Source organism: Chrysemys picta, chromosome 8 (assembly GCF_011386835.1).
Source record: "Chrysemys picta bellii isolate R12L10 chromosome 8, ASM1138683v2, whole genome shotgun sequence".
Taxonomy (NCBI): Eukaryota; Metazoa; Chordata; order Testudines; family Emydidae; genus Chrysemys; species Chrysemys picta.
Window position 1 is genome coordinate 34186166 of NC_088798.1, and position 26142 is coordinate 34212307.

Sequence of the window (26142 nt, forward strand, 5' to 3'; positions counted from 1 at the left end):
CAGCAAGAGAGATGGGATATAATGGAAGAAAAAAAATGATCTCTGATTATAGAAAGATACAAATTCCAGTGCTAGAAGGGCATAAACAGCAATCTTGCTTTTCTGTTGTTGTTAACTGGGCAAATCAAGCCAAGATTTAATCATCCATTTTTGGCAGCCCCAAATGCAAAATTTGAGACTATGAAAAGGCAAGCGTCTTCTGTCTTTAGAAAGTGTCTCTTTGGAGAGTGCCAGAGGGGTTTCCCTGCCAGTCCAAATTAATCACACAAATAGCTGTTCTGTCAACTTAATTTCTTTAGGTACTGCTGTAAACTGAGCAGCAACTGCTCAAGTGGACAGAATCAGTGAGACATAATTATTTTAATAAGTGGAATTCAGTCTAAAAATGAAATCAGAAGTTTCTTTAAAACCTATATTAATTTGTCAACCATGGGAGACAAATTATCTATTTACATATAGTAATAAATAACCAAAGGTAAATGCAAATTGTCACCAGCTTCCACTAAAAGAAAATTATGGTTGCGTGGGTACCTGATTTGAGGAGTGTTTCCTGGAGCCTTTGCCAGGTATACAAATTACTTACATACAGTTATAATTAACTTCCCCCCATGTCATCCAGACAAAGCAGAGAATTTTTTTAAAAATCTGGTTGGTATTAAAAAAAGACTCTTGTCTTAAAATATATTTAGAGATATATATCTGCTGCAGTACATTACAATGTGATTTAATAACTCCTTGGGAAAGAGCCAATTAGTATAGAAAACTGGAGACCAATTGCCTCCTTCAGCAGGAATTCCAGAAATTAAATGATTTATTAATGGCAGACATATTTCCAACAATATTCAGCACAGATGTTCTAGACTGTTTCCCTCCTTTTACAGCTATGTCCTCAGGTAATGATTTTTTTTAAGCTAAGCAGATTTGAGCCTGGCTCAGTATATGGATAGGAGTCCTCCAAGGAAAATATAGGATCATGCTGGAAGAGGGGTTGATTCATGATATCACACTTCCCTCTAAGTCAGTATTGAATTAATGCCCCTGCCTGATATTAGGGGGATGGTGCTGGATTTTTTGTTCGTTTTTTAATTAGAGTTAAAATTAGAGTCTTGATTATTTGTGGTCTTGAGTGGTTTGTCCTTTTCAAATTTCAGTCTGAGTAATTACTTTCTGCCTATCTAAAACTTCCTTGTAATTTCAATTGGATACAGTCAAACTATTTTTGTAGTGATACTGTGAGCTGCTGAAACAGCTGCTGTTTTCTACTGAAGAGGTGGTTGAATGTCAATGGTTCAGGGAAGACTGAAATGTACTTGGGCATGTAGACATTTTCGAGATGGATAGAAACCTAATCCCTATATCTGGAATATAAACTACAAGATTTGAGATGTTCAAAAACTAATAGAAAGTTGGGACCCAATCCTGAGAACAAATATGCACATGCTTAGATTTAAGCATGACTTGACCCACTGAACTCAAGTGTTCGAAGGATATGGGTTTTGGATTTGAATTTTGCAGCATGAACCTCTCTCTGTCATTCATTCATGTGTGTACAAGCACACAAAGATGTAAAAGTGTTGCAGAATCCCACAATATGGAAAGAGCTGTATAAACGTAGTGCCTTTATATTATTTTGGGTATTTATATAAAGCTTTTAACCCTATAATGCATGCATTGTTAAAATCTTAGATTTGTTTTGCTTTGTTGAAATGCTGTAATAATGTAATACAAGAATAACACAGTTTTTGTCTCTGTTTTGGAAGAGCTCCACCCTTCCTCCAATTCTTTATAGAATATTTCATGATTGTCCAATGTCCCCATAATTGTTTATACAATTTAGTTGCAGAACTGATTGCACCTCCAAGAGGCACAGAACAGAACTTACTGTCCAGGGGAGAGGATGGCATTAAGATACCTTTGTACCCTCCTGATCCTGGGCTGCTTTGGGGTTTGGAACAGTCTCTGTCATAAGTTATACAGGCCAGGGGGGCTGTTTAAATTATACACTATGGGTTGCAGCATTGCCTGGAATCTGTGCAACACTGAATGCTGTGGCCCCTTCCCGATCGATCCTTAGTATATCCCCTACACCAGGGCTTGTGAGGGGTCCTTGAAAAAAGCCTTATGGTTGTGTTATGTACCTGGATTGCAGGACTGATGCCTGCCTGCACTGGGGGAATCCTCCAACAGCCAGCATTGGGGCTTTATGCCACTCTGGCTCTTCTACTTGATATGAAGGGAGCCAGAGCAAGGGCAAGGACCTCACATATGTATACAATTTTACCCCCCATTTCATAATTTTAAAGTCCTAAATGCCAAAAACAATTGTATGCAATCTGTACTACAGGTATTACTGTGAGATCCAAATGGTTCTACAGAATTGAAAATATCAACTTGAAAGCAATGTTTCCTACTGAGAAGCTCAATGTCTGATGACTGCAGCCATGATACATTCTGTCATTGAAAGTTCCAAGCAGTACTAGATCACCAATATAACAGTAAGTCTGGTTATAGTAATATGAATTGAAAAGCCCCTAACATTTTGTGGAATTTTTGTAAAATGTATCAGGTTGAAATGGGAATATTTAATTAGTTCTTATGCATGAGTTCCATAAAAAAATAAAAGTTCAGCACTTTGAAATACTTGCAACTCTTCAACCAACCAACATTATTGCAAGAATTCAGATGAAACCTCTCCTGGATGTAACTTTCATATATAAAATCACAGAGGTCATATTTTTCAAAATTATGGGCCTCAAGTTGGGTACCTCAAGTTGTCTGAAGTTGAGCACCCAAAATTAAGGCACCCAGAGTCACTAATCAGTTTTGACAATCTTGGTCCTAAGGTAATAGTTTATCCATCCCTTTTCACCTTTGACAGTAAGATTTCTTACAGCTGGGACAAGTTACAACTTTGACCTTAATTTGAAAAATGAGTTCTGTGGTAAAAAATATATAGAAGTGAACACATTATTCTAATTTTGACTTACTCAGGATCTGAACCAAAATTTCCAGCATTTACAGAGAAGTAGATTAACTTATCTGTCTTCTGAAGGTTTTTTTAATAAATGCAAAACCATAAAAATTTTAAAGTTGATATTTCTCATGTCCTTGTATCTAAACAAAAAGGTAAATCTATACAGTTTAATAAAGATAATCTATTTTCCTAGATGTGAAAGCAAATTTATCTTGAATTATTTAATTTTTTAAGAATGAGTTATTAGTGTTTGAGGAATCAAATGTGTATACAGTTCTGGTGAGCATTTTCAATTCATATTAATATAAGCAGACTTACTGTTATATTGGTGATCTCTTGTGCTTTGAGCTTTCAGTGACAGAATGTATCATAGCTGCAGTCATAAGACATTGAGCTTCTCAGTAGGAAACATTGCTTTCAAGTTGATATTTTCAATTCTGTAGAACCATTTGGATTTCACAGTGCTATTGTCATGCATTTATTAGTTAATCCAGATTGCATACAATTGTTTTGGGCATTTAGGACTTTAAAATTATGAAATATTAACTGTCCCAAGTACAGGCAGCAATCTGAGTTCTACACAAGTTTGTGTGTGTGTGTGAAGTTTAGTGTCTAGACTAAAATATAGGGATCTGTTTGAATTTACCCTAATTGTGAGCTCAACTATAAAAAGTTTGTGAACGTTCATAAGATGTCATAATAACCTATAATAACAAATGTGGATGGGAAAATTGGACTGAAATAGTCCAAACAAAAGACCTACTGATATAACTCAAGGACTGTGTTAAGATCATGCCTGGTAAACAAGAAAATGTGGGTCTGGAGACAAACGAACCAAAATTGAGGAGTCAGGTATTAGGCCTAATTGGTGGACAAAATAATGAGGGGATGGGCTATTCCATCCATAGCTTCCTTTTTAGGTCCTTAAAGAAAGAGACGTTGGGGGAAAAATACAGAAGAATGGATGGAGGTTACTAGAGTGAGTTTCAACATCATGACTGCCACCCCCATCATCTGCTGCGATCCTGAGCCTTCGTCATCCTGATCCTGAAAGATGTCCTGACATGACCAGGCCACAGACAGGTACCTAGATGACACTGGAATTCACCTGGAGCAGGGAGGGGTGACAAACACCACATGGGAAGAAATGGGATTACAACTTTAACAGCAGCAGCAACAGCTCCAGATCATTTCTACGAACTTTTCTTTTACCCAAAAGTTCAGTTATTACCATCTTTGATACCATGCGAGAAACTGTCAAATAAGGGATTTTTTTTCCTTCTAAAAGCTCTCTTCAGCTAACGGGAAAGGGAGCAAGGAATATTGCTAAAATGAAAGCCTTACTTTAATACTTTACATTTCAAATGCTAACTGTTTTTCCTTCTTTTCTGTATCTAACAGAAGGTTAAAAGGATTTTTAATGGTGTGTTTGCCATGGTACTAAGCAGACTCAGGTCTCTGTATACTAAACTCTGAACCTTATTTAAAACTGTTTTAATGTTGGACTGTAAGAGAGTCATGTTAACACCTTTGACTCTTTGGACCCATATATTCCATCTAAATTAATATATTTTATTGCCCCAGTCCTGCTTTCAGGGAATATAACATCTGGCACAATACTCACATAAATCTGCACACATACAGGGGGCTGGATCCATTTCCTGCTATAAAATCATTGATTTAAACAGTTACTCTAGGAATGAATTTGGCCCATGATCTTTATCGTATCAGCTGTGCAGAGACATATGTTTCATACAAGATCATCTGTTTATTATTTTGATAATTCCTTGCTTTACTGAAAAAAGAAAGTTGATGGAATTCACAGAGATGTATTAAAGCTTAACTTTGTCCCTTTATAAGATTAAACCTATTTAAACAAGACAACTAGGCACATTACCTAAAAGGTGACTTGCAAATGAAAATCCCCCCCCCCTTGCTTCATGATAACATATAACAAAGGCCTGAAAAGTGTTTCTCCGCACTCCTCTTTGAGTGCTTTTTTTAACCTTAGAAATTCAGATATTGTCTATCCTGAAACACTATGGATGACTAGAAAGCTAGCAGGTTAGCCACAGTAGACATATATACCAAGGAAGTGAAACCTCATTGAAAGGGAATTTATTTTTATTATGATGGTTTAAAACTCTGTTTTTTGTTAACACCTTTTTAACTTTAACTTAAACGTTTGAGAGGAAGTGTTTAATAGATGTTAACAGAAAACAAAGTTTTAAGCAATCATAATAAAAATCAGTCCCCTTTCAACACAACCCTTTAATTAATAGCGGAGGAAGCATACAATTCTCATGAGTCATTCTTGTCAACCATCAAAAACTGGAAAAATAAGACCTCACAGTTCTACGGTGAAAAACAAGGAGAAAGAGACTTTAAAATAAGGACTTTTTCAGGATCTATTAATGCATAATCATAAAAAATTAGGAGGTCAAAAACAGATTCCTCCTCCTTTCAGGTCTCTCTTAGCATCACAATAGTTTATCTAATCAAAGCCTTAGCATTGTTCCCTGTAGTTCTGGTTGGATGAATAATAATGCTTTCAGATACAACTGCATTGGCAATATTGATTCAGAAGCTGAGTCCTGCCTGAATCGTCACTCTGTGGGGAATTGTGTGGCCTATAGCGAGGTACAAAGCTTTAAGGGGAACATCTTGGTCAGGTGACATACTCATAAAAATCGTGCTGTATCTGTAATGACATGATATCCTTCCTTGTTCATAAGAAAAATATTACATAACGCCTGTGCTCATGTATTATATTTACTTACTGAGTCAGGCATAATTTCCCAGTCCCAGTTCAATGCTCAGCAGCAGTAAGTTTCTGTAAGGATCCCACTTAACTTCCTTTATTTGCATGATGACTTGTCTATTGTCTAATGGTTGTATCCAGTATTGTATCGCTCCCTCTGCCTGGATTCTCTGGGAACAGGCTGGGTTGGGATCAGCACAGGAGAAAAAGGGAGGGGCTCTCTCTTCCGGGCTTTTACAGCAGGAGGTTTCCTGAGCGGGCAGGGGCAGGCAGCCAGCTGTCCGCGGCCAGAGAAAGCCTTGGAAGAGCGGCGCTCAGCCCCGGAGAGCGAGTCTTCTCTTCCCCACCTCAAGCTGGGCACCAGCCCATCTACCCCTGACCTGCTCCCCCGCCCTCCACACTAAAAGACTCCCCTAAAGCGAGACCCCCGAGAGTTACCCCCTCTTAAAAGCCCCGCTCGCGAGACTCCCCACAGGGGGGCGTTCCCTCCCGGGGGGGGGGCGAGGTGAGGAAGCCCCCCCTTTCCACCGCCAGACCCCCACCCCCCATAGTGAGACCCCGGATCCCCAGGAAGGAGCCCTCGATCCCCCTCCCATAGTGGGACCCCTTGGAAGGAGCCCTAGGGGGCTGGGCTAGGGCTCCTCCACGGGCCGTACTACGGGAGGAGGTAGCGCTGCCCTGACCTTGTTCCCGGGCCTCCCTGGGGAGCGGCGGCCTCTCCCCTCCCCCGTAGCCGGGCCCGCCCCTCTCCCAGCCTCCTCCGCGGCTCCCCCTCCCCTTGTCCCCAGCCCGGTGGAGCCACCGCAGCCTGACTCGCCGCAGCTACCTCGCGTCCTGCCCCGGTCGCCGAGGAGACCCCGGCCGTGTGCAGCCAGCCCGGACCCCGTTCTCTGCCGCCTGCGCTGCCCGCGGAGCCGCCATGAGCTGGGGCGCGGAGCTGTGGGTGAGTCGCTGCTGGCGCCTCATTGTGTCTGGGATTCACCCGCTCCTAGTCTGCCGAGGGGCTCCCGGGGGAGCGGGGCCGGGGGCTGGCGGGCTTTTGTTCGGCTGCCGAGAGGAGGGACAGGCCCATGGCCCTCCCGCCCCCTGGCAGCCGGGCCGAGGCGCTTGGGGATGGGCAGCGGGGAGCACGGGGGGGGGAGCGATGGGGAGGGGGATTGGGGAGGTTGGGGATGAGCAGTGGGGAGGGGAATGGAAGAAGAGGGCTCGGCTGGGCAGTGAGGAGGATTGGGGAGGGGGATTGGGATGGGAAGGGGATAATGGAGAGGGGGATGGGCAGTGAGGAGGACTGGGGAGGGGGATAGGGAGGGGAGGTTGGGGATGGGCAGTGAGGAGGATTGGGGGAGGTTGGGGAGGGGGATGGGCAGTGGGGAGGGGAATGGAAGAAGAGGGCTTGGCTGGGCAGTGAGGAGGACTGGGGAGGGGGGTTGGGGATGGGCAGTGAGGGATGGGGAGGGAAGGTTGGGGATGGGTAGTGAGGAGGACAGGGGGGATTGGAATGGGAAGAGAATAATAGGGAGGGGGATGGGAAGGGGAGATTGGGGATGGGATGGGGAGATTGGGGATGGTCAGTGGGGATGGGGATGGGAGGGGATGGCTTGGTTGGGCAGTGAGGAGGACTGGGCCCTCGAGGGGGGTTGGTATGGGAAGGGGAGGTTGGGGATGGGCAGTGAGGAGGACTGGGGAGGGGGATTGGGATGGGAAGGGGAGGTTGGGGATGAGCAGTGAGGAGGACTGGGGAGAGGGATTGGGATGGGAAGGGAATAATGGGGAGGGGAATGGGAAGGGGGGAGTGATGGGGAGGGGGATTGGGATAGGAAGGGGGAGGAGGACTGGGGAGAGAGATTGGGATAGGAAGGGGATGGCTTGGTTGGGCAGTCAGGAGGACTGAGAAGGGGGATTGGGATAGGGAGGGGAGGTTGGGGATGGGTAGTGAGGAGGACTGGGGAGAGGGATTAGGATGGGAAGGGAATAGTGGGGAGTGATGGGGAGGGGAGGAAGACTGGGGAGAAGGGAGAGGGATTGGGATAGGAAGGGGATGGCTTGGTTGGTCAGTGAGGAGGACTGAGGAGGGGGATTGGGATAGGGAGGGGAGGTTGGGGATGGGTAGTGAGGAGGACTGGGGAGGGGGATGGGGATAATGGGGAGGGCGGATGGGATGGGAAGGAGAGGTTGGGGATGGGCAGTGGGGAGGGGAATGGAAGAAAGGGGCTTGGCTGGGCAATGAGGAGGAGCAGGGTGGGGGGTTGGGATGGGCAGTGAGGAGGACTGGGGAGGGGGATTGGGATGGGAAGGGGAGGCTGGGGATGGGCAGTGAGGGGAATAAGGATAGGAGATAGCGTGAGAGTTGGGGGCTGGATATTGGGATGGGAATAGGGTAGGTGCTGGCTAATGGTGTGTGTGGAAATGGCGATTGATGGGGCTCTAGGAGAGTGCAGCATCCGAATTTCTAGTGCCCATCACTACAGTGACTTGGCAATGGTAATGAGGGGCAGCCGGGTGGGGATGGCAGTAAGTACCTTTAGAATAGTCTTTTTGTAAGCCACAACAGTATATCAACAAACAAGTTTTTTTGGTGAGTGAGGAAAGGGATGAAAAGGTCTTTCCAGTTTGTGCCTGGTATCCTGTGTCAGGGGACTCAGAGAATGCTGAGCTGCTGGGGATGGGCTAGCAGTACAGTAGATAGCAGGAGGTGCTGTGGTGAAGAAGAGAGATTAGTGAGTAATGTAAGTAAAGTCTGATCCTGAGTGTATTTAGGCACCTGAGCAGTCCCATTCAGTTTGGAGACAACTCACATCCGTAAAGCTACTCTCATGTGTATTTGCAGGATCAGAACCTTAGTTACTTAAACGGGGGGGTTGAAGAGAGAGGACTATATCTATACATGCCTATTGATGGCACATAATTGCCAGAACAGTTCACTGTTTTTGAAAAAAGGAGAGTCCCACAAGCAAATAATTTTGAGGTGTGTCCTCTCACTATGTACAATTATTCTATAATAATGACCTAAAGTATTATAGCATAATACAGAGTATAGGGCTGTTACTTTCCTGTGGTACTTTTTGTACAAAGGGTGCATGGCTGCAAACCAGGCAGTAGCCTCTCCTATGTGTCCACACTACATCTTTGTTGTAAAAATTTCCACCATTACTACAAGCAGTTTAATTCTGCTAATGGTCGTTGTAGAGCAGGGGCGGGCAAACTTTTTGGCTTGAGGGTCGCATCGGGTTCCGTAAATTGTGTGGAGGGCCAGTTAGGGGAGGGGGTTCTGGCCTGGCCCCACCTCCTATCTGCCCCCCCCGGACTCCTGCCCCATCCAACCCCCCTGTTCCCTGACAGCCCCTCCGGGACCCCTGCCCCATCCACACACCCCATTCCCTGTCCCCTGACCGCCCCCGGACCCCCGCAAGCCCCGTCCAACCCCTCTCATTCCTGATGGGCCCCCCCCCCGGGACCCCTGCCCCATCCAACCACCCCTTCTCCCTGTCCCCTGACTGCCCCCATTCAACTCCCTGTTCCCCCGACCCCTATCCACACCCCTGCCCCCTGACCACCATCCCAAACTCCCCTGCCCTCTATCCAACCCCCCCTGCTCCGTGTCCCCTTACCGCGCTGCCTGGAGCGCTGGTGGCGCTACAGCCATGCAGCCTGACTGGAGCCGGGCCACGCCACCGCCGCCACCACGCAGCTCAGAGCACTGGGTCAGGCCGGGCTCTACAGCTGCACCGCCCCAGGAGCTCACAGCTCTGCTGCCCCGAGCATTGCGGCGGAGCGAGTGAGCTGAGGCTGCGGGGAAGGGAGGACAGCAGGGGAGGGGCCGTGGGCTAGCCTCCCGGGCCAAGAGCTTGGGGGCCAGGCAGAACGGTCCCGTGGCCAGGATATGGCCCACGGGCCATAGCTTTCCCACTTCTGTTGTAGAGGGACTGCTAGTGTGGACAGGGCTCCAGGTAACCACCAGTATTTTAAGTACCACGATGTCTAACCCAGTTCAGGATGAATGAACATGATATGGTACATTTTCTACACTAGAGTGCCCACCATTGTTACCACAAATGGCACAGTGGTGGTTGCAATGGTGGGAAATTTTAGGGTAAAAATCCTATTGTTTAGAAGGGCTCAGTTCTCCAATTTTAAATGCCTTTTGTCATATGTAGAGGTAGGTATTATGATGATGATGATTACTATACATTAGGGCTGTCAAGCGATTAAAAAAAATTAATCGCACGATTAATTGCATTGTTAATAATAGAATGCCATTTAGTTAAATATTTTGGATGTTTTCTATATTTTCAAATATATTGATTTCAATTACAACACAGAATACAAAGTGTACAGTGTTCACTTTATATTTATTTTTGATTACTAATATTTGTGCTGTAAAAAACAAAAGAAATAGTATTTTTCAATTCACCTCATACAAGTATTGTAATGCTTTATCATGAAAGTTGAACTTACAAATGAAGAATTATGTACAAAAAACCCTGCATTCAAAAATAAAACAATGTAAAACTTTAGAGTCTACAAGTCCACTCAGTCCTACTTCTTGTTCAGCCAGTCACTCAGACAAAAAAAGATTGTTTACATTTATGGGAGATAATGCTGCCTGCTTCTTGTTTACAATGTCACCTGAAAGTCAGAACAGCCGTTCTCATGGCACTGTTGTAGCCAGCGTCTCAAGATAATTACGTGACAAATGTGCTAAAGATTCATATGTCCCTTCATCTTCAACCACCATTCCAGAAGACATATGTCCCATAAATGTAAAAAAGCTTGTTTGTCTTAGCAATTGGCTGAACGAGAAGTAGACTGAGTGGACTTGTAGGCTCTAAAGTTTGGATTTGTTTTGTTTTTGAGTGCAGTTATGTAACACAAATAAATCTACATTTGTAAGTTTCACTTTCACAATAAAGAGATTGCATTATGTACTTGTATGAGGTGAATATACTATTTCTTTTATCATTTTTACAGTGCAAATATTTGTAATAAAAATAATATAGTGAGCAGTGAACACTTTGTATTCTGTGTTGTAATTTAAATCAATATATTTGAAAATTATAGAAAAACATCCAAAAATATTAAATAAATTTCATTGGTATTCTTTGTTTAACAGTGCGATTAAAACTGCGATTAATCACGATTAATTTTTTGAATTGCGATTATTTTTTTTGAGTTAATTGTGTGAGTTAACTGCAATTAATTGACACCCCTACTATATACTGATTTATTTGTTTAAGAAGAGAATGTGGAATGAAGAGACAATTTTTCTGGTAAAAATACTTTACTGGAAAAATAAATGTTAGAGCTTTATAGTCTGAAGAAGTTTAGTCAGTATTGCTTCATTTTATCCCCCAGTCTGATAGTTGGTCTGTTATGCTAAATGGACTACAAGGGATTTGTTGGGATGTTTATGTGATAGTGTAACATGTTAATTGTATTCCTGATAAGACACCTCTTTGAGAGGTATCAATACTTAGATAGAAAACAGTTTGGAGCATGGATTATCTTTCTGTTCTATAGTTGTGCAGCACCTAACTCAATGGGGCACCCCAGTCCAAGACTAGGGCTCTTAAGCAGAATGATAATACAAATGACTAATAATAATAATATTGGTTCATTGCCTACTAACAGTAGGCTAACAGTGCTGCTACACTGCCTTCACAAACTAAAGCAAAAAATATAAGTGAAAGTTCTTGTAATTTTATTAACAATAGCAATTTATATATAGAATTCATATTAACAGCACAAATAACTAAATTGAATTCACACCTGTGCAAAAAATAAAATAAAATTTGTAGGTCAGATCTTCAGATGAGGTTACGGATTAATGCTTTCAGCTTTTTGGTACTTTGGAAAAATAGGGGTTTTTGGGTTCGGAGGACACTGAATTTTCTTGTGTAAGCTCCTAAACAATTATAAGGTGTTTTAGAAAGCCAAATTCTAATCGACTTATTTTTTGTGTATTTTGGCAATTTCTCAAGGAGATTCACCTTCTACTTGTGAGTGACAGTTAAATTGCTGTACTCAAAACCTTCAGAGTATTGAATATAAGATTGCCTTCATCGTACATGTAAAGGGGCATAGATGAAAGAAGTGGATCTTGAAATTGTACTTATTTGAATGACCAGCATTTTGGACATAGGAGGCAGGCAAATCAGTTGAAAGATAAACTGATATGGCCAAGGAAACTTACAGTTAAAGTTTACCAGTTACCTATTAAGTGTTATTTTGCTGTGCATTAATTTTAAGAACGCTGTCAAGTTTTTTAAGCATAGAGTTTGACCCTGCCATTCTTACCCATCTGCAAAATTCACAGAATTGTTTATTTTAGCTGAGTACTCTGCCTCTTTACAATAACAAAACATGAGATGGAGTAAGGACTCTTATTAAGGATACAGAGCTTCATTATTAAATGGTGCAAGTTCTATAGACTCTAAGTGTTTTTTAAAATGCTCAATAATAGATATGTATATATATTTAAAAAACAAACCATCCATTTTCGTTCTGTGTAACTACCAAAGCAATGCTTTGTGTTCCTGCTGCTGACTGCAACATCTTTCATCTATTCCTTAACCTGTTCTGATATCAGTTCATGTGAAAATAAAGATGTTTTGACATAAGACAAAACATAAATTAAAGTGTTTTATGAGAACAGCCACTTCAATCTAGGCTAAAAACATTTAAGAAAAAAGATCAATATTTGTTAAGCTTCAGAGGGGCAGATGTGAAAAATTTATGGCAGGGGTTCTTAAACTGGGGGTTGGGACCCCTCAGGGGGTCACGAGGTTATTACATGGGGGGGGGGGGTCGCAAGCTGTCAGCCTCCATCCCAAGCCCCTTTTTGCCTCCAGCATTTATAATGGTGTTAAATATATAAAAACGTGTTTTTAATTTATAAGGAGGGTCACACTCAGAGGCTTGCTATGTGAAAGGGGTCACCTGTACAAAAGTTTGAGAACCACTGCTTTATGGTATCTTTTTATATATAGATAAAGCAGTGGATGAAAGGGATGAACTGATTGACCCATAGAGGTCCAGAACCCATACAGTTGTCACTCTCAGAATACGCACATTGACCATGTGCACACTAGCCTTTTTTCTAAAAAAAATCTTCTGATTATTGCTAACACCACTGCAGCCCCAATAGTCACTGGTAGTGATGACTTGTAAACGGGGCACTTGCTGTTTCTAGTGTTTCATCCACCCTGTTGTATAGACCTGCTCTGAGCAGGTTTAGATGAAACAGTACTGAAAGTTCATGTGGCTGCCTGGAGTCTTGCCTTTGCTAGTACTTGCACCAGGGCTAGTAACAATGGGAAATTTTCAGAAATAAAGCTGTTGTACATGAGCAAAAGGGAATACACAGCCTATTCATCATCTAGATCACTACACCACATGGATGTGTAACACTTTTAAATATAAATCTCTTTGATAATTTTGTAGTTTTATTAAACAAATGCAATTTAATGTGTGTGGTGTTTTAAAATTCCCTTAACTCTTTTCCCCATACTTGAATAGGATCTCTTTCTTTTGCTGCTTATTGTTTGCTACCCTCAAAAATCTGAGTAGCATGGGTAGCTGGAAAGTGGCTTCTCTTCTCAAGTCCTGATGCTACTTCTGATTACTTAAGAATAGTGGTGGGTAGGTAGAGATGATGAATTGGAGAGAAGTCTTAGGGAATTAAAACAAAAGCAAACCATCACACCTTATGTTTGTGTTGTATTTATTTGATACTAGAGATTATACAATTATAGTATTAAATGTACATCATACATTTACAATTTTTTAAAAATAGTCTTCATAGTCTGTAGCTGTATCAGACATACTACACTAGAACTTTTTTTTGGTGGATTAATGTTTTCTACATTATTTAAATGTGGGTATTTTTTACCAACAAAGCATTTTATAAGTACAACACTCTCCAGAGTTTGTGTGTCTCGAGTAATATATGCACATCTGGGTGGGCTGAAATACACTGCTGGTACTTTTTACCTCAGCACACCAAAAATGTGTGTGTATTGGCTGAACAGAATGCTTCCTGTTGTGTGTTAGTGCTTACATATATGTGTACATTTTTCTTACTTGACAGCATTCCTTTAAAATAATGTGAACCAAAAATAGTAAAAAGGCTTGTGAGTTTAAGCTGACATATCTATAGAACTACTTTCTTCTACAGTTTTTCTTCACGCTGCATAAAAAATTGCTCCATCTCCATTATTTCCCCACTCACATATCTTGTTACAAGTTTCTGATCCATTTTTAAGAGTGTTATTCCCTGAATAGCCTTATTCTCACTAGTGTATTTGTTTCTACGGTCACCCCTGCAGCATATTCCAAATGCACGTGTCTTAACAAAGTTTAAAATATTATTTGTCATTCTGTCTTGGTGAGGATGCAGTTTGATGGTTAGACCAGACTACAGGGAGTAGGAAGGTCTTAGGTTCTGTTCCCAACTTATCTAGCTGTCACTATTTATGTCCTTGTGTGAATTACTCTGTACTTCAGTTTCTCTATCTGTAAAATGTGACTAATACCTACTTCATATAGGCTAATTAATATTTGTAAATCTGAGATCCTCTGACAAAAGATAATATGTAATGACAAAGTATTACTGCTATATTTTATTATAGGATGAAAAATGCTGCTATTTTATTAAAGCAAATATATTTTTCAGGGATTTAACTAAATTTTAAATTTGCCTATTGTGTATGTAGTGAGCTCATGCTCAGTTCAGTAGCTGTGAGATGGTTACACATTTAGGCTTCATATCTGGAAAGACTTAAGCACATGCTTAACTTTACACACTGATTTCAGTGAGACTACCCATAGTGTGTAAAGTTAATCGTGTACTTAAGTCTTTCCAGGTCTAGAGCCTTAATTGTTAAAAACAGCATTGTTAGGTATAATTTTACTTTCATCCTCTTGCATAACTTGCATTGTTTCATGCCTGCTGTGTACATTATCCAAGAAGAAAATAGAGAGGTGATAGTTCATTATTAGCTGCTTTTGCTGAAATGTTTGGAAATGGTAGAACCTCATTTGTTAAATGACTCTCTATTCATGAGTGAAAACTATTGAAAATATTTAGACCTTATTTTATACTGTAATGTTTCAGCATGCTTTTGTGCATATGGAATTCTCCTCCTCTATGACATACAAAAGCATACAAGTTACCTATTTTTATATATTTTTGTATTTTAATTTTCTTCTTGAAGTTTTTTTCAGTTAAGCTAAATATGAAATATCTTTCTATGTACTCACTTCCATTCCAATCATGCAGTGAGCTCCAGAGACATGGGAGTTTCTAATGAAGTCCAAGGGCATAGCGGTTTGCCCACATGGAGCGCAGTGCACCATCAGGGCTTTTGTTTTTGTTGCAAATTCATTAACGAAAAAAAAGTCTAACACTGGGCCTTTTTATTAGGTGTAAAAAGTAACAGAAGAAAAATATTAATTAGAACCTCACTAATCTATACTAAACCTAGGCATTTTCCCCATCTTTGCAAATATTTAAGAACACAAGCTGGAATAAGGTCCTTTATGTTACTAAAACTTCATCATTTTTGTAGAATGTGCTATAGAATATATACTAGTATGCTGCTGTGAGTGCTTGGGGAAGGAATTCATGCCTCCTTCCATATTGGGAAAGTGCCCAACACATTGTGAAATAAACTTTTAAGTATTTTCATAATTTAAAAATGAACTACAGTTGACCAAATAAATGAACAAAGTATGTATTGTTATGTACTTCTCTTTGGTTAACCTGATTTTGAGTCTGATCAAGTCCATTGAAGTCAATAGGCATCTTCTCATTGACTTCAGTGGGCTTTGGCTGAGGTCATTTGAGTAGTGCTGATTAGCAGCAACTCCCATTAATCAGCGAGAATTGGAGGTGCCCCTTAACTCTCAGTATCTGGTCCCTACTTGCTAATTTTCAAAATTCATTAGTTAGCAATGGGTCTCCCAGTTGTTACTGTGAATTAATATAGTTGTACTTTATCTGACTTTTATGAGCCTAAAATTTTCTTCATGCAAGCATTTCCAGTAAAGAAAGTGTTTGTTTATCAATTATTAAGTGGGTTTGGAACTATAAGCTTTCTGACAAATGCAAACAGGCAAATAAGAATTTGTCATACCGATTCACACTAATGACAGTTGTGTCTAGTCCAGCATGTTGTCTCTGATGGAGACCAGTACCAAATGCTTAAAAGGAGGTGCAAGAATCCCCATAGTGAACAAGCATAGAGTAATCTGCACAGTTGAGAGGTTTCTTCCTAACCTCAGTGATTAATGGTTGGCTGATGCTCTGAAGAATGAGGGTTTGTATTTCATACAGTTTATATACTATGCAACGTAACTGAATAGTCTCATTTTCCATATGTTTTATTCTTTTATGAATCCATCTGAGCTCTTGGCCTCAGTCATATCATGCAGCATGATTTCCACAGACTAATTGTTCTGTTTAGTGTGTGTGTGTGTTATACACATTTGAGTTTATGGGTGTATGTATGTGTGTGTGTATATATATATATGTGTATATATATATTATATATATATATATATATATATTATATATATATATAGCTAGTCCCTCAGAATTGCCAGTCCTGATGATTATTTTAAAACAATAATTTAGAAACCTTTGAAAGGTGTTCTGTAAACTAAAACAAATCCTCTGGCCTGAGGAAATGTTTCTTTAGTTTTAAATCTTGATGTGCTGTGAATTGATTTGCTAGTATGTTCACACATACAGTGTGAAGAACACTATTTCATTTATTGTTCAGATTTCCTATAGATATTTTTCAGTATGTTCTCCCATGCCTCCATTTGCATCCTCTCTCTGTCCAAGGAGTGCTAAATAGTAGCTCCTTAGTGATGCTCTTTAGTTGGACATACAGGTTGCTGTCTGTCCATAGCGGTGCTTTTCGTCATTAAAACTTTTGTTGTTTAGGGTTGTGTTTTTTCACACCCCTGAGTGACAAAAGTTTTAATGACGAAAGTGCCAGTGTAGACATAGCCATACCCTCTGCTGGCCCAGTAATGAAAACATCAGAAGAAAATTTCATGCTGAAGATCCCACAGGTCCAATTATTACTCCAACAGCATTTTGTTTTAGTTAGAAATAATATTTGTCTGTATCTTTCCAGCAATTGTCTCGTTCACAAGCATCTGACCCTTTCTACTACTGTTTCCAGGAAGAGTGAGTCATTGGCCCCAAAATTTTTCATCAGTTTATGTTCTGAGTTGGCAAAAATACTGCCATAGATGTTCAACTAAGGGATTTTCTGCTGTCAGTTGACTAAATGTGTGCATATTTTTGTGTATCCCTTTCAGAATCTTGTTAGATTCCTCTCCCACCCAATTTGAAACACTGGTAGTCACTTGATGTCTGTTAGAATTACATCTGTTCCTGATTTTATTTATGAAGCCTTGTGAATGTATATGGATTTGGAAATCTGGCTGATTTTCAAGGAAGTCCATGGAACTATACATAGCATGTTACAAATCCTGGAGTGCCATGGAATGCTTAGCATTGGAAAAAATGTCTCTACCTTCCTTGCCAGAGTCCTTATTCACAATTCTGAGAGCTGGCTATCGCAAGGGAGTCTAAATGCTACTACTTCCAGTTTGATTTTCTGAGTGAGAATAGCAGGAGGTTGTCTGAAATTACAAGGCCTCCTATTTCAGTGATGCAGAGGATTTCTTCAAAGAGCAATCCTGTCAAAGGGTACGTCTTCACTACCCACTGTACCGGCGGATAGCAAACTATTTATCCTGGATCGATATATCGCGTCTCGTTAAGATGCAATATATCGATCCCCGAACGTGCTCACCGTCGACTCCGGAACTCCACCAGAGCGAGCGGCGGTAGTGCAGTCGACGGGGGAGCCGCGGCCGTCAATCCCGCGCCGTGTGGACTCCAGGTAATTCGATCCAAGATACTTGGACTTCAGCTACGCTATAGCTGAAGTTAAGTTGCGTATCTTGGATTGATTCCTTCCCCCCACTCCCTCCCCAGTGTAGACCAGCCCATAGTGACGTCTGGGACATGATTCTTTGGAAGTGCAAATTACACCATCACAACTGTGGGAGGGGAAAAAGGGAGAATATGGGCAAGTCTATCACCAATCTTTTAGTTGCTGTGTTTGGAGATTGTTAGCAGCACACAACACAGTTATTCTCTGGGGAAGGAGAAACAATCTTCTAACAAATGTTTGGAAAACAGAAAATGGTATTGATTGTGGAGACTAAAGATACAGATACACTCAATTAAGGTAGCAAGTTAGAAAAAAGGGCCTGCCCTAAAGAGTCATTTGTGTGTTTAATCCTGATACTAGGTTAGTGCATATTGTGTAGTAGTTGGATGCCTTCTCTGTGACATTAGCAGAACAGCTTCTTAGCCTATTCAGTGAAGCCATTCATTGATTATCCCAGTAATTCTATATTGAAGGGAAGTTCATATACTAACACTTGTAACTTTTTCAGAATATTTTGTTCATAATGCATGCACACAGATTGTTTATGATGATGTACAATTTTTGTTGGTAGGAAAAATTGTGAGAGGGCCAGACATGTTCAGTTTTTTCCTTGTGTTAGAAAACAAATTGTTCAGTGAAGGCTGAAATTCCAATCAGCTTGCCTCAGTTGCCTCTAGTGAGATTACATATCCCAGTCCCAGTGCTGTCTTGGCAGAAAGTTTATGGATTCATCTTCTGATACATGTCAGTGCTTCCAACTGTATGCGGAGAGGAAAGAGAGGAGAAAATAACGTCTTATAATAATGAAAACAGAAGGTTTTCATTAAAATGCTGACCCTCAACACTGACTCTTATTGCAGTTAATTCCCATAAATGTAAACTGTTGGCTGTTCTTTGTACTTACTCTCATCTTGGAATAAAACTGTAACAACAAGATCGTAATTCCTTTTAGGTGACGCACCAGATTGCAAATACATTAGTGGCTTATATTCAGGTATTCTTGTTTGCCTGTACATTTCCTAGATAGAGCATAGAATGTTGAAACAATTAAATGAGAGATTTTGGATAGCTTTCTTTTTCTTCTCTCCTGTTGTCATGGTCAATTTGCTTCTGCCCTATGACTTGGGTCACGTGAGTGTATCCAAACTGGTCATAGCTGCTCCTTGTCATTGTATTTTTGCACACTGGGAACCCATCTTCTCTAGGCAGTTACTTGTTCAGTCTGTGGTTTACAATCCAAAATTGAAATTTTTTTTTCTTTACTTCCTCTGGGGGAGAAGTATTGTCTTGTTGTTAGGGTACTGGGCTAGGAGTAAGGAAACTTGAATCTTGTTTCTAGCTTGCTGTGGACTTCCTATTTGTCTTAGGTAAGTAAATTAACTTTTTTGCCTCCATCTGTAAAATGGGAGAAATATTTCCCTTCCTCAGATAATTGTTTGAGGCTTAATTCATTGATGTTTGTAAAGTGCTTTGAGATCCTCTAATGGAGGGCACCATATAAGTACAGTGTTGTTATTTTTAGTTATTACTACAGGAATGGAGTTTCATATGGAATTGAACATTTTTTAAAATAATGGAAACTAAATTTAAGGGCAACAAATTCTATTTTTTTTCTAAATCTCAATGATCAGAGTTATTGCCTAATTGAAATAAAATGAAAGCTATTTTAAATTTCTTTCATATTGTAAAATGTTATTTTCTCCCAACTTTTGCTTACTTGGATCCTTTATCATTTGTACAAATAAATCAAGCAGTATGCTGTAAATGTTAACTAACTAGTTACTCCATAGACTACCATTTTAAAAGATGTTTGTTTACAGTATTCATCAAACATTAGTGTATAGCAAATTTTATTCATTAAAGTGAAAAGTTGGTGTATCATTTGGTATGTATTGTTTGTTCATTTAACACTTGTACTTATCAAGTATTTGTTTAAGAGGGAGGTATAGAGCAAATTCACTTGACGCAGGCTGGCACTCAACTGATTTTTTTTTGTAATTCCATATTTACTATAAATGACTAATGCCTTCCAAGCATTGTATGACAAATTACTATACGTTTGTTGTGATAGAGTGTGGAGTGTTAGCTGTATGTACTGAGAAACCTTGACGTGTGGCAACATGGATACATCATAGGAAAGGAATGGGACAGTTCATGAGGCAATTTTAAGAGCCCCATGAAATTCTTTTTATTTTTAATAGTTTTGTTTTATTTTTCAGGAATTTTGAGTTATTTCGTTTATCCGCATGGGAAGGGTCGGGTCAGGAACCTCCCACCCCCAGGAGGGTGGGAGGTTGTAGAACAAGCCCACCCTGGACTCGCTCTGCAGTGGCACCTCCTTTCCCTTGGGGTTGGGCGTGGCTCTCTGCTCTGGGTGTTGCAGCCTGTTGAAAAGGGTTGGAACATTGCTTAGGTTTGTCTTGGTCACCCCTCTGTCATGGTGGCAAACTTGAGAGAATGAAGCCGGGACGCCTGTGTGCCAGGTCACAAAGCCACTTACTCAAATTTGACCCGACTGTCGCCCTGTCATGATGGTGGAATAGCCAGGCCAAATCAGAGTGGCACTGCAGCTCCATCCTCCAAGTTGCAATGCCTGGAATGGGGGGCTGGGCCATGGGACAGGAGCCTCTGCTGCAGGATGAGTTTTTTGTTTTGTTTGCTGTTTTTTCAATTTATTTCATGTAATTTTGTATTTGAAAAAATACCGGGCTCTAGTCATTTTCTATACATGGTATCAAAGTTCAGTTAGGGGATCTGGCTTAGAGCTGAGCTAATGAAAGACAATTGTGTGAAAAGATCTTGAACTACTCTGTAAGACCTTAGGAAAGGAGCATTTGAGTTTTAGGTGGTACAGCTCCTTCCTGATGATTGGGGTGTCCAGATCTACTTCATGGACATGAAAGTATCACTTCCCAACTGTGGTTTATTGAGCAATAGCTGGTAGCTTGTGGAGAGTTGATTTTTCAGGTGATGCCTCCTTTCTTTGTTTCTAGCTGCTAGATTGTTAGAGCTCTGTGTGGATATAAAAATATATGGATCCGCATCCGCGGATCCGGTAGCCGGGTTTTACCTGTATCCACACCTGCAGCAGCAAGCCCTCTCACAAGGGCTAGTGATGGGGGGAGAAAGGTGGGGGCGGGGTTTTGCAGGGTGGAGACTGGGGGCAAGGGGCAGCGCAGGGGCAGGGTCTCAAGGAGAAGGGGCATCATGGAGGGGAGGGGTTGGAGGAAGGGATGCCACATCATGTGCTATGCTTGTGAGCGGTGGCACATGGCAGCAGCAGTGTGTGTTGCATCACAGTAGGGCAGAGGAGTGGGGTGCTGGGGCCCTGCCCACTCCAATCCCCATGGCCAGGAGCGGGCCCTGCTGCCCAGGAGCCGGCAGGCCAGGCCTGGGACTGGGAGAGTGGCCAGAGCTGCTGGGCCAGGCCATGGTGGGAACACTGGCACTGCCCAAGGGGCCTGAGCTGCTGGACTGGAAATGGCGCAGCAAGCGGGTGCTGGACAGCCCCGACTCTGCCCAGCCCCAGCCACTGGCTGCTGGCCACTGGCCCCAAGCACGTTGCGCTCCCTGGGCTGCCCGAGCCGGATGCCGCGGGCCAGGCGCCACCGGTGAGTAGAGCCCTGCGCGGTTGTAGCTGCATTCGCAAAAATGGTTTGCGGCTATGAAGCGAATATCTGCAGATTTGCACGGCTCTATAGATGGTATTGAAAGAAGCTAAAAAATATTACTTTCCTAATAATTCTTCCATGTAAGCAGTTGTAACAGGCACAGTGATGGTATGTAATTTTGAATAGGAGGAGAGGTCTGTGTGTTTGTCCTCCCGTTCTTACACAATCTCTGTGCTATGATGTGGTCTTCACTATGAAATGGTTTGAATACCTGAGCAGTAGATGTGTAAGACTAGGAGCGGAGATTCTGTTCATGATGATATTAAGTTATAGCTTGTTTTTATGTAAAAGTCAATAAGGGCTTATTTATTAACCTGATTTTCCTGTGTATAAAAAGTATTTCTTCTGTAATATGTAGATGTAATTTCATCCATTTGCAACTGTTGTTTTTTTAAAAATTAGTTAATTGGTTTCTTTTTGTTTGTAATCACATAACTATCTTTAATATTCCTAATGTGATTATTTATTGAACAGCTACAAGGAATCAATAATTGGGGAAGGTTTGACTTTGACATTGATCCATGTTCAGTAACCTGCTGCTGTTACATCTGAGTAATTTTTGAACAGAAAGCTATAGTGCCTGCCACACTTCTAGCACTATATAAATAATAATAAAATAGTTGTTTGGAAAGTGCAAACACATTTGGCCATCTAGAAGAGCACAAATAAAATCGTTCCCTGACCTAGGGGGATGTAAATAGGTTTTTAGTTTCATCATTTCCTTCTGGTCATCTCTACTAGGCTGATATCATAGTGTAGCAAAAGCTGAGTCCATTGGAGAAAGGACCATTCTTACGTTGCTTTGTAGTGAACTCACTGTTTCAAAAATACTACTGAGAGGCTCCAAAAGGATTGTTAACTTGATGCAGGACGTTGAGGGAGAGGTCAAGAGGAATAAAGCATGGCTTTCTAGAGCCATCACATCACATTTGGAAAAATCATATATTTCTAACAATCTCCCCTCTACAATATTGTATTTCAGCAATTTGGGTCCTGAAATACCTCTTAATTTTCTTTAATCTAGGATTCAGTGAAAGCAATTTTTTTGACAAAATGTCTCAGTATCCATTAATAATCTTTTATTTTAAGATCTTTGGTCAAAATGTTAAGAACAAGTTGTTTTCCATCTTAAAAAAAAATTATATATATATATATATATATATATATATATATATATATATATATATATATATATATATATATATATATATATATATATATATATATATATATATATATATATATATATATATATAGAGAGAGAGAGAGAGAGAGAGAGAGAGAGAGAGAGAGAGAGAGAGAGAGAGAGAGAGAGAGAGAGAGAGAGAGAGAGAGAGAGAGAGAGAGAGAGAGAGAGAGAGAAAAACAACCCTACACCAACCAATAAAATGGTAGTAACTTGACAAAAAAGGACAGATATTTTAAAAGGTGTGTTCGTCAATTCTTGTAGTAAAAAGTAATAATTACATTCCATATATTTTTGATTGCAGATTTTTGTTACATAAGGGTTATGTACAGAAAAACAGATGCTGCTTACTTTAACACCAAAATGCTGACCAACAGATTTAAGATTGGAAAGAAAAAGTTACTGTGTTGCCATATTATGACTCCTTTTGTTTCAGCATTAAAAAAAAGAAAAGACAAGCTCATTAGAATGATAGGAGACAGCACCAAACAAAATACCCAGATGACAGATAGGGCTTGATCCTGTGAGGTTCAAAGTTTAACGTCTACTTAAGAGGACTTGTGGATGCTTAGCAACGTACATGTTTGTAATACATTTCTAGATTGTAAAAGAGACATCAGTGGAGATGTAGCTACTACTGTACATAGGAAAGAGACTGCACCAGTAAAGAAAAGCAACCCCAGGAATAGGTGCAGCCTGCTTGAAAAAGAAACAGCAAAACAAAGAAAGAGAAGGGTATTAGAAAACTTTGGGACTTTAACTCCTTACTCATATTATGTCATGTTAACAGTATCATCTCTAAGACAATACCTATTCTAAGAATCCAATATGTTGTTATATAATGCATAAGTATTCAGCTTGAACATGCAGATATGACTCACGTATCATGATTGGCTCCTACCTGAAACCACTTGTCAGAAGCAATTTTTGTCTTTTACAGCACCAAGTACAGTGGCACATAAATAATAAGTAATTGCTGCCAATCCAAGCATAGGACAGAGTCCTTCACTAATTTTCCTCTGTCCGCTAGTTATATGACTGTCAGTGGTTGGTAGTTTAGGAATGCTTAGATAGCTAAACAAGAAGCTAGAATTTGGTATAGTAAAAGACTGGAAACTAGCAAAGGTATTTCAGGAGTGGGTGATAACATAGTAGGAATGTTGAGAAAGGAAGATTAAAGCTAAACACTGCTATTTAAAAAAGAATGACAAAAATATAGTGGTTGAAAGGGAATGTGATACATAGTATCTGGATTTTAGTAAAATGTTATGACTCAAAATCTTACCCTCAGCATGAATTCAGATTAGCACCAAACATGGCCTGAGAACTGGCTGAAAGACCATAAGCAAAGAGTGATAAAACAGCAGGGTTGAGTTATGAGGGGCATGTTTAGTGGGGTACTTCAGGGGTCTCGCTTAGGTCTTGTCTTTATTATGGCTTTGATCTTGCAAATGCTTATGCTTGTTCTTTACTAACATGAGTAGCTCCACTGAAGTCAATAGAACTACTTACTTGCTTAATGTTAACATTTGCATAAGATCTTTTAAGATCAGATCCTCTAGAAAAGTGAATAAAACATCATGTTAATGAAATGTGCAGATGCTGTGTGGGTATAATAATAATGATGCACACTTGTGGATAATCTTGCCTACTTTAATATTATAAAACACATTTTCACGGGATGTATTTCTGTGGTAAGATGCACAACTGTATCCTGAGCTTTAAATTTGGCGTATTGGCTGCCACTCCCTGTAGATCAGTGGTGGGCAATCTGCGGCCCGTGGGCTGCACGCAGCCCGTCAGGGTAATCTGCTGGCGGGCTGCCAGACTGTTTGATTACATTTGCACGGCTGTCTGCAGCTCCCAGAGGCCGCGGTTCGCCATTCCTGGCCAATGGGAGCTGCGGGAAGTGGTGCAGGCCTGGACTGCAGCTCCATGGCGAACCACAGCCACTGGGAGCTGCAGACAGCTGTGCAAATGTAAACGAACGGTCTGACGGGCTGCAGGTTGCCCACCACTGCTGTAGATCATAGTTACTGTACTGCATCACACTAATCTGCAGGAATTACTGGTAATTTGTGATTTTAAGTCATTTGTTTTGTATTAAAAAAGTCTGAGAGATTTCTGAGCTTGGATTGCTGGATACTGGGCTAGTCCAGAACATTAATACAGGTCACTGCTTGTGTTTATGAATGTTGAAAAACTGTTAAGTTCAAATGATTTATATATGAATGTTAGGTTTATCATCAAAACTACACTAAACATTTTTTCTGTTTCTCTTCTTTATTGACTGTTTGCAAAAACATATGCTCCTTGTGTCTCATTAATTCATTAAACTTTTAGATGGTAATATTTCAGGAGACTATAACTCTTATATAATGTGATCTAGAAGATATTGCAAACCTAACTAAACCTAGAGAAAATAGCTGGTTTTAAAAGCCTTTGCAATGGGTCAAAGTAAATCTAGGAAAAAATGCAGATTGGAATTCCTGGAAGAGTAGCATATCTAGACAAGATGGCATAATGTTGGATAGAGGGGGGAAAGAAGAGATTTTGACTAATCTACTGCCAGGAAAATCACTGTGGGAGATTTTTTTAATAGCTCAGAAATAACTTGAGTTAGTATACAGTAGGTAGGTTTATGAAATATAAAGGGAAAAATAAGTATCTCAATCCTTCAATAAAAATAAAAATAATTAAAACCAGAAGATGACTTAGCTTGCCTCCCATTGATTTTTCCCTGACTGACAAGTCCTAATCTTTTGTTTGTACCATGATACTCAAATACTTATTTCCTCAGCAACAAGTTGTGATGCTCTAAACAAAGGATTTAGGCCTTCAGGTGGTGACTAAGAGCAGGAACAGATGATTTTTTTTGTTTTTAATGGCTCTGGGAGAAAGACCTCTTGTATCCTATTTTCCACTTCACAGTCTCATCCTCGCTGAGGTTCTGCATTCGTCTAACGCAGCTTTTGAGGCTGGATTTGACCCTTCCAAAATATTAAATAACCTTTGCATTGCATTGATGGACCCCTATCTAATATTTGTGCCATCTCCATTCTCACGCACAGTACCCTTTTGTGCCCCACCTGTCTTTTCTCTCTGGATCTGGGTAATTCAGCCAGTATCAGTATCTCTGAGAAGAAGTATAGTCCAGTGGATAGGGCACTAGCTTAGTACTTGGAAGACTTGGGTTCTATTTCCTGCTCCACTTCAGACTTCCTCTGAGGCCTTGGGCAAGTCACTGTGCCTCAGTTCTGTAACTGCAAAATTGGGAGAATAGTACTTCCTTGCCTCATAAGGGTGTTGTGAGGATTAATACATTAAAGATTGCAAGGTGCTCAGACACTACTGTGATGGGGGCAATAGACAGTGACTTAGGTTGACAGATCTCAACATTAATGATCAAATCCAGATTAAAATTGCATTAAAGCAAAATATCATTTTATTTAAAAGTACAAAGAAGAAACCCTAAAATAAGGAAAAAAACCTGTTGCTCTCCTTTGGAGTCTCTCCTGTTTGTCCACATCTTTCTTAAAATGCAGTTCTCATAACTAGTCACAGTACTCCAGTTG

The 26142-nt window shown here is 40.7% G+C and overlaps 1 protein-coding gene across 5 annotated transcripts in view; it reads left to right on the forward strand.

Annotated features, from left to right (window-relative positions):
- Positions 1-5963: 5963 nt before the first annotated feature.
- The window catches only part of FNBP1L (formin binding protein 1 like), a 96995-nt gene continuing 76816 nt past the window's right edge, over positions 5964-26142 (forward strand). For 4 of the 5 annotated variants that reach the window (XM_042840587.2, XM_065555575.1, XM_005311918.5 and 1 more), the window contains exon 1: positions 5964-6678. In XM_042840587.2, coding sequence (XP_042696521.1) covers positions 6655-6678 — 24 coding nt within the window. In that variant the 5' untranslated portion in view covers positions 5964-6654. The remainder of the gene's footprint in view (positions 6679-26142) is intronic. The other variant, XM_065555576.1, reaches the window with a different exon arrangement.